Source organism: Zalophus californianus, chromosome 5 (genome assembly GCF_009762305.2).
Source record: "Zalophus californianus isolate mZalCal1 chromosome 5, mZalCal1.pri.v2, whole genome shotgun sequence".
Taxonomy (NCBI): domain Eukaryota; kingdom Metazoa; phylum Chordata; class Mammalia; order Carnivora; family Otariidae; genus Zalophus; species Zalophus californianus.
This window is the reverse complement of record NC_045599.1, coordinates 96071471-96085115: the sequence shown is the minus strand read 5'-3', so window position 1 is coordinate 96085115 and position 13645 is coordinate 96071471. Positions and strand designations below refer to the sequence as shown.

The window sequence follows — 13645 nt, the reverse complement described above, 5'->3', positions numbered from 1 at the left end:
GATGGGCAACGTGACACAGATGCTTCTGGAACCTCTGGGCCTGCCGTGACAGTTCCCCAGGTTCCAACCTGGCTTTGATCGGTGCTCTGCCGATGCTGACTGGACTGGCCTTGCTCCCTGCTTAAAATCCTTCCTTGGCTTCCACTGCTTGCTAGAGAAGGACTACCTGAATCCTGCCCAAATCCTTCCAAGCTGTCTGTAGCCCATCCTAGATCAGTCAGGGTTCTCTAGAGAAACAGACCAATTGGAGAGAGAGACATGCATGCACACATATAAATACATATATACAGAGGAAGAGAGAATTTGTTTTTTAAAATTTTTTAAAAAGATTTGAGAGAAAGAGAGAGAGAGGGAGCACACATGCATGCAGAGAGGGGCAGAGGGAGAGCATTCTCAAGCAGACTCCCCGCTGAATGTGGATACTGACATGGGGCTCAATCCCAGGACCCTGAGATCATGACTGGAGCCGAAACCGAGAGCTGGCTGCCCAACCGACTGAGCCACCCAGGCGCCCCAAGAGAGAATTTACTTTAAGGAAGGGACAGCAGATTGGAAACTCAAGTAGGACTTCTGTTAAGATCTTAAGGCAGAATTCCCCACTTCTACAGAAAACTCTAGTTTTTTTGTTTTTAAGGCCTTCTACTGATTATATGAGGCCTACATCCTCATTATTCTGAGTAATCTCCTTTACTTAACTGCATCCACAAAATACCTTCTGGGCAACACGTGGGCACCACAGCCCGGTCAAGTTGACCCATGAGATTCACCGTCCCAGGCCCTGCCTGCCTTTCCTGTTTACCCCACAGCAAACCTTCCCTTGGCCTCAGCCCCGCCCCCTGAATGCTCCATGCTCCTCTTGGGGGGCAGGTCTGGGAGCACGTGTGTCCCCCCTCCCTCCTCGCTAGTTCACTCCAACGGCTGCTCAGAGCTCAGCTGGAACACTGCCTCCCCAACATCATCCCCCACACCCACTGCGGACATGACAGGCTACTCAGTCCAAGCTCTCGGTGCAATTTCTTCCCAGCATCTCACCCCCCATGACGTCCACGTGTGAGTCTGTGATGAGTGGGGTGGAGCCGTGGCTGCTTCCTGCAGCATCCCAGGATGCTGGCCGGCAGCAGATGCTCAGGAAACGCCATCCGTGTGATGCAAACCCCAGTAGTCCCCAGGGAGAGCTGCGTGCAGCCTGGCAGGGCTGAGGGGGGCCCGTGTGGGAGCCGCTCTAAGGGCACTGTGTCCCTGGCAACCTGGTGTTGTGGCACAGAAGACGCGGAATCAAAAGGCTTCACTTCACAAATACAGAGGTGGCTGTGTGGGAAAGCTCTCTTTGTGCAAAGCCCTTCATTAAGACTCTGAACTCCAAAATTCCCTGTAGCCTGCAGCCCCGGACCCAGAGGGATGCTTTCAGGAGAGGGCATTCGTGTCCTGCCATCCTCAGAAGGATCAGAGCTTCTCCAGCGGGTAAACCTTTGTGTTGATCGGCATTTAAATGCTCTGTTTTAGCCCCAGCTCGCAGGAGGACCCGGCTGCCTCACATGAAAATCCACAAAGAGCTCTGTTGAAGGGATAACCCCCACTTCTGTTGGGAGCTTTGTGGCGCGGATAAGTGCCACATGCAGAGCTCTTGGACCCGCTGAATGGAGAAGGAGAAGGGCAGTTGCCTTCAGGAGCCCCCACTCATGGCCAGGGTTTCCAGCAGGGGCCTAGGATGATGTGGCTCTCGCTCAGGAGTCAGGCAGCCCAGGCTCACATCCTGGCTCCACGAGCTAATAGCTGTGTGACCTTGGGCAACTTACTTCACCTCTCTGAGCTTGCATTTCACTTGCAAAAGGGGGCTTATCATGATCACCATCTGGAAGTGATTATGAGGATTAAATGAGTCTCTGTGAAAGCCCCTGGAGCAGTGCTCAGCACAGTGGTTTTCAGTGTGTTTTGAATACACACACACACACACACACACACACACACACACACACTCACTCACTCTCTCTCCATCCAATAATACACATGAATATTGGAAAACAGATAATGATCCCCTTGCTGTCTATTCTCTATTCTTCTTCCAGAATAATATTTCTAAAATAAGAATCGCATCATGTCACTTTCCTGTTTAAAATTCTTCCTTGGCTCCCGCATTTCTCCTGGGATAAGGAGTCAGCCCTCACCATGGCCTACAGGAACTGCAGATCCTTCTTGAGTTTTCAGTACACACCAGTCTCTTTTCCATTCTATTTGCTCCATTACTGGTCTTCTGGTCTTCTAACTTTAAGATCTTTCCACATTTGGGTCTTCACAAAACATTTTCTTTCTTTCTACTGCTTTGCACGTCCTGCCCCCGCCCCCTTTTCCTGGGAAACACTATTCTCTGTCCTATCTGAAATGCCTGATTTCCTGATTAGCCTTCTTACATCCTAAGTTTCTGACATCAGGGGTCTTATCTGTCACATTTGCTGCTGTGTTCCCAGCTCCTGGGACATTATCTGGCACGATGAACTCAGTGAACACCTGAATGCGTGAGGAGGGCTTCTCTCCGCTTGTGGCCTGTGCTCCGGCCTCCCTCAGTCCCTCCCACAGATGGCCGTCACTGCCCGATAGCCTCGAAGTGTCCTTTACTGAAGCCATCTGCCGAGGGCTTCTCTGGGCCAAGGCCTGTGCCAGGACTCCTAAGTGCTGCTCTGCTCAGAGCCAGCTGCCCTCCAGCTGGCTGCAGGCAATTTCTGTCCCTTCCCCGGGCCAGAGAAAAGCAAGAATATAGTCAGCGCTAGGCACTTGCGCTCTAAAGTGCTCTGGGGAACCTGCCGAGCAGGGGTGGGGTGGGGAGGTGCCAATATGCAAAGAAAGCAGCAGCTGGTATTGCCAGACAGGGCACGGCTGTCAGGACGGGCCCAGCCGGAACCAGTGACAGGTCCCTCTAGCATCATGGCAGGGGCGCCAGGTTTGCCTTGTCCCCGCTGAAATGCAGGTGGCAGGTACCAAGGAGACGCGTGACAGTCTCCTGCAAATCAACGAGCCAGGCCACTGGGCAGAGCACACGGGGGACCCAGGCCTCTGCCAAAGGGAGTATTGAGTGGCTAAAGGATGGAGCTTGGGGTCAGACAGCCCTGGGCTCGAGTTGATGTTCTGCTGCTTCTTGGCAGTGTGATCTCAAGAAATTCTTCAACCTTCCCGAGCCCTCAGTTACCTTCTCTGCAAAATGGGAGTAACAGTACCTGCCTTGTAGGATTCCTGGGAAGATTAAGTCAGATCATGTATGGAAATCATCGACCACAGCGCCTGGCACATGGTACATGCTCGGATTGCTGGCTGTGGTGGATCGCAGCCGCCCAGACACATCTTCCCTTGGTTTCCTAAAGCCTGGGGTGGGCAGAACTGCCTGTGCTCCTCCCTGTCCCAGAGCACATCCTGTCCCTGCCACTCCTCTGTGCTTGTCACTTCCTACGTTGCTCTGCCCCTTCTCTAGCATGCACCTCTGTCGCCCTAGATTTGAGCTGCTTGCTGTACCCCAGACCCCATCTTCAGGCCCCCTCGAGTAAACCAGTGCCAGGCCAGGTCCTACCCCCTCCTTCATGCAGGGCATTCTTCTCATTAGCTCCTGCTGTACTCAGTCTCACAGAGCTTTGTCTCAGCCTGTGCCCTGGTGGTTAAGCCCCAAACCCTTTCAAGCCTCCTATCAGTGCTGTGGATGTGTGCATCCATGTGTCCACATGGATGGATGTACACGGTACCGTGTGTACCGTGAGCCTGCGTCCCAGGATGTCCACAGACTCCACACCCCAGCAGAAATCCCCTCTTCCAACAGTGGTGCCTGGGGGAGATATGTCATCCTTCCCTTTTCCTCTCCTCGGGATGTCAGTGGTGGGACAACAAATCCATGCTCACAGTCCTCACACGGAAATTAGTTTCAAAATTTCCTGGATATTAAGGAGTGGACTGCAGGAGATGCTGGGCGGGGGGGCGCATTGTTTGCTGGCACTAGATTCTCATTCTTCTCTCTAGCCCTCAGGAAGATGTGGATTTACAGAGTTTGCTTCTAGAATCAGGAAGGTCTGATGTTAATAAAAATCCCCTTAAATGCAAGCAAAGAGAGTTTTTAGGTCTCACTTCTTCCGGAATGGCAAGCCTGAGTCTACGAGGCTCATGGCCCAGCAAAAACAGAACTTTTCTGAAGCTGATGAGGGCCTACCTTTGCAGACTGAATTTGTGTCACCTACCTTGGGGGCTGATATGTCTGCTTCTGCCCTGCTGTCAGTAAGCTTTTGTAGGCTTGCTTCTAAATCAGGACCCTGGTGTTGACTTCTACCAGGGGTCCGGATTGTTTGCCTGCTAGTGTGTAATTACCTGAGTGGTTCTTAAAGTGTGGTCCACGGGCCACTGGGGCTCCTCTAGACTTTTTCAGGGCTTTGTGAGACTGGAACTACTTCTTTGATAACATTAAAACATTGTTTTCCATTTATACTGTGTGAGGAAAATTGCTGGCACCTCAGTATGAATCAAGGCTGTGACACCACATGATAACAGTGGTCACTATATTCTTCCCCTTTAAGTACATGCAGGTAAAAAAAAAAAAGCCAGTTGCACTTCAGAATGCCCTCCGTGAAGCAGTGAAAAATTATTAATTGCATTAAACATCAACCCTTGAACACACATCTTTTTAATATTCTGCGTGGCAAAACAGGAAACACACATAAAGCATTTTGGCTTTGGTTTTCCAGAGAAAAAGCTCTGGTGTCACTGAGTTACAAGCTGAACTAGCCGTTTTTTAAAATTTTCTTCCATAAAACACCATTTCTGCTTAAAAGAATGACTAGCAAACAGGTTATTCTGGGATGAGTATTTAGTAGACAATGTCTCAAAAGTTAAAAAAAAAAAAAAAGCCTGTCACTTCCAGGAAAACAACTACTAGTACTTACTGGCAGTGATAAAATTCAAGCTTGCTTCCAAGTGAAAATTAAAAGTTTAGAAAACTTGTAACTACTACACTGAGCAGTATCCCTTCACTGGGAGACTCTTCTGAGGGGATCTGTGGTGATGTTACTGGCTAGGACATTTTTGATACTGTGTAATGCAAGGTGCCAACTTCAGGAAGATCTGCATAACTCAGTGAACCAGTCAGTATCTTCCCAATGACCAGTACACACTGTTACAAGATCCTTCATGCGGGAAAGCTCCATTCAAGTAACAGAGTATAGAAAGTCCGTTGATGTGGTTTTGGGTTCCACACAACTGGCCTTTAAGAAACTTCTACCATGTGATTTTGGTGTATCATCAAAGAAGAATATCCACAATTATTTGGGAGGGCTATTAAAATTCTCCTCCCTTTTCCAACTATATGTCTATGTGAAGCCAGATTTTCTTCTTGTACTTGACCTAAAACGTCATACCACGACAGAGGGAATACCGAAGTGGTCATGAAAATCCAGTTGCCTTCTACCACATTTGTAAAAATGTCACTCTTCTCAATTAAACTTCTTTCGGTTTGTTTTTCATAGAAGTTTGCTGTTTATATAAACATTGTAATGAGTAAATTATTTCTAAATGGATTAATAAACATTTAAAAAAATTTCTCAGTAGTACTTTCCAATATGGTAAATATCAATAGCTATAACCACATAAACAAAAGCAGAGTCCTCATTGCTTTTGAAAAACCTAAAGGGGTCTTGAGACCCCAAATTTAAGTACTTCTGGGGTAGGGGCAAGAGCATGGGATCTGGGGTCAGACCAAGCTGCCTTCTGATTCTGATTGGCTGCTTTACTGGAGATGAGGTTTGGGGAGCGGCTCTTAGTTCTCAGCACTGAGAGAGAGCCAGGGGGACTGCATGCCTACCTCAGTGACTGCTTGAACCAGCAAGGGTGAGAGCCGCAAAAGTCCCAGGTGGCCCTCACTCAAGAAGAGAGCAGGCGGGGGTGGGGTGGAGGGTGGGGGTGGGGGTGGGTTGCAGAGGGCTGACAGAGGAAAACACTTCCCGCCTGTACCATACCGCCGTGCTCGCTCGTGCCTGCAGGAGGCTCCCTCACCCTCCCTTTGGAGAAATGCTATGTTACTTTGTTGTTGCTTTTTTTCCCTTCTCAGTAAATTAAACTTAATTTTGTTTTGTACATTGGCAGCTCTGCCCGAGACCACTAATGATGCCTGTGGGAGCTGGAAAGCCAGCCCTGGATCCAAACACTGATTCTGGTCCTTGAACCTGAGGCCTCCAAACTACTGCTTTCTGGGCCGGTTGACTTTCACTTTCTCTGGCATCAATTTCCCTGCTCCCCCCTTACCCGGACCCCTCCCCTGATACTCCTCCTCCACTCCCTCCGGGAGAAGGTCTGGGCTCAGGGCTGCCATCCTGGGTGTGCTTTGGAAACCAGTCTGGCCGCGGGGGGGGGGTGCCATCATTTCCAAAGCGGGAAATTGGGTCTCCCCAAGCTCTGGCGTTTACTTTATCATTACAGCCACTTATCTTTGTTATTTCAATCTCTATTTCATGAGCTTTGGGGAAAAGCATCCACAGGCCTGTTTTCATGGCATTTTCTTCTCTTTCGCATGTGTCACTTGGCACTCAGTTGGTCCAGGAAGGAGGCGAGTACCTGGGTCATTTCTGCAGCCCCCAGCCCACACCACCGGGGGAGGGAAGGGCCTGGGGCTGGGGGCGCCACATGGCAGTGCTCGTGCAGACCTCCAGCAGGACAGTCAAAGCCCAGACGCAGGGCTGTCGTGGGCCTTTTAGTGACTACCAAGTCCGTCTGTCAGTCGGTCCTTCCTTCCTTCCTTCCTTCCTTCCTCCCGCCTGCCCGCCCACCCTCCCTTTCTTCCTTCCTTTCCTGGCATGGGCGGCCCGGTTCCAGCCTCCTTGAGTGTCGGGGAGATGCTGGGAGCCACAACACACACCCCGGCACTGACCGGCTATTCTAAGTCAGTGTCCTACTCAGGTCCCCCCACCCCCACCCCAAAGCACTGGCAGAGCCAGTCCCACTCGGAGGAACAGTCCCTGCTGGTGTCTCAGTCAATTCCGTCACTTGTGTCCGAGGGCAGGGTGTGTGCTAAGCTGACCCAGAGGAAGGGGCGTTCCCGGGGCCCGGGGACACAGTGCAAGCTTGCAATGTGGCTGGGGAGTGGCATGCGAGTGCGTCTTCCCGCGCTGGCACTCTGGGTCCCAGTCACACCGCACCCGGCTCTGCCCGACCCGCAGTAGCTGCTGCCCCTCCTGCCTCCCCCGCCCTGGGTCTGCTCCTCACCCTTCCAGCTTCATCTCCACAGAGAAGCTTTCTCTGATCTCCACACCAAGGGGAGCCTCTCTGCTCTAGGGTGTCACAGCAACCTTGCCCTCTCTTCTGTGGCACTGCCATAGTTGTCACCTTGCACATGCTGCTGAGACGGTGGAGCATACATCTCCCTTCCCAGTGACCGGGGACCCCACACGGGTGGGGGTCTCCCCAGTGCGAGCAGAGGAACCCGACACACCAGGCGCACAACAGACAGGTGCTGAGTGAGTGGGGGACCGAGTGGAAGCAGGAACATGGTGTGTGCGGGCTGTGCTTCAGGCCGTTCCAGGGACGACTCCCTGCCCATGGACTGGCTGAGCTTTCCAGGGGGCGGGAAGACAGTTTCCTCCACAGCATGAAGAGTGCCTCAGGAAGGGAATGAGACCTCTTTTGTTAAGTGGGAGCCTCTGGGGCAGGAGCAGCCCTGAGGAGTTGGTGTGGGGAGCTCGGCCGCGGAGTCAGATGGCTCCTGGGTGGAGCACAAGCAGGACTCAGGACTAAGATTTCACCTGTAACATGGGTAGCTGTAAGGGGGAGCAGGTTGGCAGAAGTGCTCCGGAAGCCACAGTGCCTGCTGGGCATCGTTTTTACAACGATCTGGGCTGTTTCTGGTGTCAGACTGAGAGACTGCTAGGGAATCTGGAAGGTGGAGTACAGAGCAGGGGGCTTGAGGGGGGGGAAGGATCTAGAAAACAAGGTGGTAACCCTCCCGCTTGTATTCCGGAGGGCCAGGCAGTCGTCACCGGCCAGGCAGAGGCACTGGGGAGGAGTGCTTCCTGTCCCCGTGCCGAAGCTGCTGCCCGACCCCTTGGCTGAGGCTCTGCTGCCACGGTGCCGGGGTCCACTCAAGGAAGGGCGCCCCAGGCAGTCATGCTGGGGACACTGGAGATAAAGCATGGCGGATGCTGGCGGAGGTGGGGTTAGAGGGTGGGAGTACTTACAGTTCCGTCACGTCCTTGGGAATGCCTTTGGGGAGGGCGTGCAGCCCCCTGTTGCTGCACCGGACCACTGTCTCCACGCAGGTGCACTGCTCCGGGCAGTGTGGGCCCACCTGGCAGCTACTCTCGTCATTGCCTGTGGAGGGTCCCAAAGTGAGCATGGGGGGACACTAGCTTCTCTGGGGGCGCGGGGGGTGGCAGGGCAGGTGAGCGAGGCTGGGTGCCAGGGTCTAAGCCGTCTTCAGGAAAGGGAAGCCCTCCACTCTGAGCCCGAACCAGAAATGAGCCTGCGGGTCTCCTCCATGGGTAAAGGGGAAAGAATGTGTGTCTGGATCGGGGAAAAGGGCCACCCCTCTGCTACCATGTTCAACATAAATTGAAGACTTTAAAAACTTGATTAACCAGAGTATTAGATAGGGGAGATGACTGTGAACTGAGTCCAGAATAAGCCAAACTGACAGAAGGAGTGCTCCAGAGTAGGCGGAGAGCCCTGTCTACTCCCTTTCTCCTACCTTTCTCCACTCCTTCCACCAACACAATCCGTCTGGGGTGGTAAATGTGTCCCCAGCCCATTATACCGTAACCTCAGTTAATCTACAAATCAGTTAATTTGTCTTTAGATAAGCTATAGCTGACCAAGTAAAAAATGTGCTGGCTGAATTTATGTAAATATGTCCTTTGGAATCCTGACACTCAAAGCCTTGGACCTCCAGGTATTAAAAACCCCCCAGCCAGTGACAGAAATTTCCCAGGAGCTCATCTTGAAGTCTGTTTCTCAGGATACACTGAGCCTCATGACACAGATAGGAAAACTGAGGGCCAGGGCTCTCATGCACAGTTATGTAGGTTGCGTACTGCACAAGGGTGCCTCACCATCTAATGGGCACCTATCTCACTGTGGATATGATAGATTAGGACATTTAGTACAACAGTATTCTCATAGACAGCCATAAAGTGTCTTGTTTAAAAAATCAGTATATTATGACACATTTCTGATAGAAGTAAAATGTGTTTAGGAAGAGGCCCCTTTTCTTAATTTGCATAAGGGAGCCATATGGTTAGCGGCAGACCTACAGAGCCCTTCAGAGCCACAGCTGCACGCCAGAGGGCAGAGTAGTGTCAGATCTCAGGGGGTCCTGATCATGAGTTACCTGCTGCCCCTCTCCTCTCTTGTATCTTTCTTGCCTTCCCAGGTACTGCCCCTCTGCCCCGCCCCCAGCCTCCTCACCTTCACAGGTAAAGTCCTGGATGGCCACATCCTGGATGGGGATCTCTTTGAGGAAGAATGGCTTTTGGCACCGGGGGTTCCCGCTCACGATCCGCCTCTTCCTCAACCACTTGCCGAGCCAGGCCAGGTGGCAGTTGCAGTTGAAGGGGTTGGACAGGAGGTTTCTGGGAGGAAAGAAGGGCCCTCTCTGAGTGGTTAGCACCTACCCCTCTACTGTGGAAGCTGGCCTTGGGACCCAGGGCTGCAACCCTGGGGCCCGGCTCCCCAGGGAGGGTTCCGGGGGAGGGGAGAGGAGGTCCGGGAAAGGAAATGCAGACTCTCTTCTAGAACCCAAAGGCAGTCTTTGTGAGGGTCTCATTCCGGACCTCTGCGGACGGATGGGACCTTGGTCTCCTGCTGCGTCCTCCCTTCTCCGCTGAGCTCCAGCCGTGGACTGTCTTCAATCCCTCAGCACTATTTTCTTACACTCAGTGCCTCCACCGGCGCTGGTGCCCAGCCTGGCATGACTCTACTGTCTGCCTGGCCGCCTCCTCCTCCTTCAGTCCTGGCTTAGACGCCCCCCCCCCCCCCCCACACAGGGAAACTAGAAGCTGCACCTGTCCCAGTCTTCTCCCTCATTCGCCCACGTGGCCTGCACAGCACCCATACTGGCCGTGCACTGTGTGCCTCCCTCCTTAGACTCTCGGCTCCCCCAGGGTGGGCATCAGACCTGTCTGTCCTGTGTCTCTGGGGTCCTGCACGGCATCAGCACCGCCAGTGTGTGTGTGTGTGTGTGTGTGTGTGTGTGTGTGTGTGTGTGTGTGTGTGTGTGTGTGTGTATCTGGGGAATGCAATGACTGGGTTGGTGGAGGGATGGGGGGAGAGCAGCTGTGGGTCTGCATGTTGCCTAGAGGACTGGAACCAGGCTCAGCACTTCATAAGCCCGAGGACGGAGGGGACATTATTCTCATCCCACACAGGAGGAAAGTAAAGCTTAAGGAGGATACACAAGAGGCCAGGCAGCCCTGAGTTGCTGTGGTATGATAGGACAAATTAAGAGCTTGGGAGTCAGACATCCCAGGTTTGAATCCTGACGCTGATGTTCAGCAGCTGTGCCAAGTCAGGCGAGTTTCTTCTCGCGTCAAAGCTGGTTCCCCTAATGAGTTGTGACTCTGCCTCTCTGGGCATCTTGTATGTCTCTGGATTCTCAGTGTGGAGACACACGGGAGGGGCAGAAAGTGAGCTAAAGTAAACCAACCTGCTGGTGCTAGTTCCTGGCCCCCAGCCCCCCGCCGTGCTGCCACTCATTCATTCCATTCATGCCTTGATTCACCGGGTATATAATGGGCCCTTACTTAGTGCCAGGCACTGACACAGGCATCGTGGACACAGTGGTACACAGAAGAGCTGCACATCCCTGTCCTTCTGGAACTTCCATTCCAGCTGATGGGAGGCAGACAGCATGGAATCAACAACCCAAACATCGGTTGTATGGTCTATCAGGAAACGGTCTGTGCTAGGGAAATGGGCAGGAGAGCTGGGCTGAGGAGCTGGGGGGATGGCACGGGGGCAGAGCGGGGTGAGGCAACCCACACTTGAGCAAAGAATGGAAGCAGGGGAGGGAGGCCGGGGAAGGCTGTTGCAGGTAGTGGGAGTGGGTCTAGGGTGTGGGGGGCAGTGAGGAGGCTGGGGGGGTGCTGGCCTGGAGGTAGGTTAGGAGGGACCGGATGGTGTGGGCCCTTTAGGACATCTATAATTTGGCTTTTAGTCCCTTGGAGGTGGGTATATGGGAACAATAGGCAGCAACAGGAGATGCAACCAAAAGCCTTTCTCTTCTGTCTTTCAGAGAGTCATTAGGGAAGGAAAGAGAGAGAAGAATGGACCAGCAACTAAGGGTAACGGAGCCACGTGGAAATACTACACACAACCAGAAAGGCTAACGTGTGTTGAGTACTTTCTATATTTCAGGCCCTTCCTGGGCATTTTACAAATATTAACGGATTCAATTTTCATAACAATCCTATGAGATGGATTATACAGAAGGAACAATTCAAACACAGAGAGATGAAGTAACTTTTCTAAGGTCACACAGCTAATAAGAGGTAAAGCCAGGATTGGAACCCAGGAAATTTGCTCTAGAGCCCATCACTTTACTATTCTAAAGCCTCCTTTACCAATACCGTGAATTATCTGGGCAGGAGCACTCATTTAGGTGTCCAGAAGGCTAGATTCTAATTCTGGTTCTGATACACATTTAAGCGGCCAGTGACATCATTTAAAACCCACTGTCAGATCATGTCACTGGCCTGCTTAAAACCTTCAGTGGCTTTGGATGAAGACCAAAATAGTCCATGGCAGGCCTGTCGCCTGGCCCTGGCCTGGCCTCCCTTCTGCCTTGCTTTATACCTCATCCTCCCTTACTCTGTGCTAAGACCATGTTGGACTGTGCTCAGTCTCATGCATCTGCTCTGCGACAACCCACCACAGGGCCTTTGCCCATGTTCTTTTCTTTTTTTTAAAAGATTTTATTTATTTATTTGAGAGAGAGAAAATGAGAGATAGAGAGCACGAGAAGGAAGAGGGTCAGAGGGAGAAGCAGATTCCCTGCTGAGCAGGGAGCCCGATGTGGGACTCGATCCCGGGACTCCAGGATCATGACCTGAGCCAAAGGCAGTTGCTTAACCAACTGAGCCACCCAGGCGCCCTGCACATGTTCTTCTGATAGAAGGAAATGCACTTCCCACTTTCTTGAACAAGCTAACTCCCACTCACCTTCCAGAACCCAGCTCCAGTGTTCTTTGACAAAGCCTGTGTTGGGTTTTCATATCACCGTGGACCTCCCTTCTGTGGTAATTCACTATGCTGTGAGCTCCAGAAAGGAGGGACCATGTCTGTGAATTCTTAGCACCTCGATGGTGCCTGGCACATGGAGGGAGCCCAGCAAGTGGTTATTAAGTTGACAGATGGGTAGGTGACCGTGGCCAAACATGGTAGTGAGATGCCAGGGGAGAGGTGTGCAGGAGAGGAGCCCAGAGTCAGTGTGCAGTGGTCCAGGAAGACTTACATGGTAGACAGGGAAACAAGTGTGGTAAAGGCTCCAGGGGTGATGGTGGTGATCCGATTGTCATAGAGGGACAGCAGCCTCACTGAACTCAGGCCAGCAAACGTGTCATTGCTCACACAGTTGATCAGGTTACTCCTCAGCATCCTGCAAGGAAGAGGGGTAGGGATGAGGGGGTGCACAGGCATTATCTTCTCTCCACCACGAAGCCACAGGGTGTGTGTGTGTGCGTGTGTGTGCGTGTGTGTGATGCTTTTGCCAACTCCAGGCCAGACCAGTCATGTTGCTGAGGTTTGTTCTGTGATAGGGTGTGGGTCCCCACCGTGGCTACCTGTGAATGTGTGCGTACATTCTTGTCTGTGCATGCTTCATGTAAATATGGGTGTCATGAGTGTCTGTGTGTACACATGTATGTTGTATGGTGGTCAGTGTCTGCATGTGTATTTCTGGGAGGAGAAAGGAGAATCAAGATGTGGCTGTGGGCCATCAGCTTGTGTGTGTGTGTGCTTGTGTGTACATGCTTGTTCGTATATGTGCTTATCTGCATGCTGCCTGTGTGTCATTTTTATGTATATGTGTCTGTATCTAAGTGGGTAAGTGTGTGTGTGCCTCTCTCAGCGCATTTTCAGCATGACTTTATCTACTTGTACACCTTAGGGCAAGTATCTTTCAGGGTGTGTGTGCTGGGGGTGCTGAGAATGCTAAGCTGTTTCCCCTCGAGGGCTGGGAAATGTCTAGTGCCTCTCTGGCTCCAGGAAGGAAGGGACTCAACTTGTCAGGACAGGGCCCAGGGGCTGCCTGCCAGCCTTCGTAATCCCCCTCCGATGCCCCCGCCCTCCTGTCTCCTTGCAGGCCTTGGCCCAGGACCCAGGCACTCACAGGGTCTTGAGGCTGCTGAGGCCCCGGAACATGCGTCCATGCAGCGTTTCCAGCTGGTTCCCGGTGAGCATCAGCTCCTGCACACTGGCCGCTCCGTCGAAGGCACCCTCTCTCACCTCCTTGATCTTATTGTTACTCAGGTTTCTAGAAGGAAGGGACAGAGTGGCTCAGGATGCAGGGCGGGAATCACAAGCCCTCAGTCAGGGAGGACCCTCAGGTGCCCCTGGACCAAGGACGGGATGGTGGGGGCCCCCTGATGCTTGGTCTTCAGCACCCGTGGCTGTGGAGCAAGGACCCTAGTCCTGCACGGTT

The 13645-nt window shown here is 52.4% G+C and overlaps 1 protein-coding gene across 2 annotated transcripts in view; it reads right to left on the bottom strand.

The window, feature by feature from the left end:
- Positions 1-13645, bottom strand: part of SLIT3 (slit guidance ligand 3) — a 594180-nt gene that overhangs the window by 55553 nt on the left and 524982 nt on the right. For both annotated transcript variants that reach the window (XM_027606988.2, XM_027606990.2), the window contains 4 exons: positions 13334-13477; positions 12458-12601; positions 9415-9578; positions 8190-8322 (listed from right to left, as the gene is read on the bottom strand). In XM_027606988.2, the coding sequence (XP_027462789.1) occupies positions 8190-8322; positions 9415-9578; positions 12458-12601; positions 13334-13477 (585 nt within the window). The remainder of the gene's footprint in view (positions 1-8189; positions 8323-9414; positions 9579-12457; positions 12602-13333; positions 13478-13645) is intronic.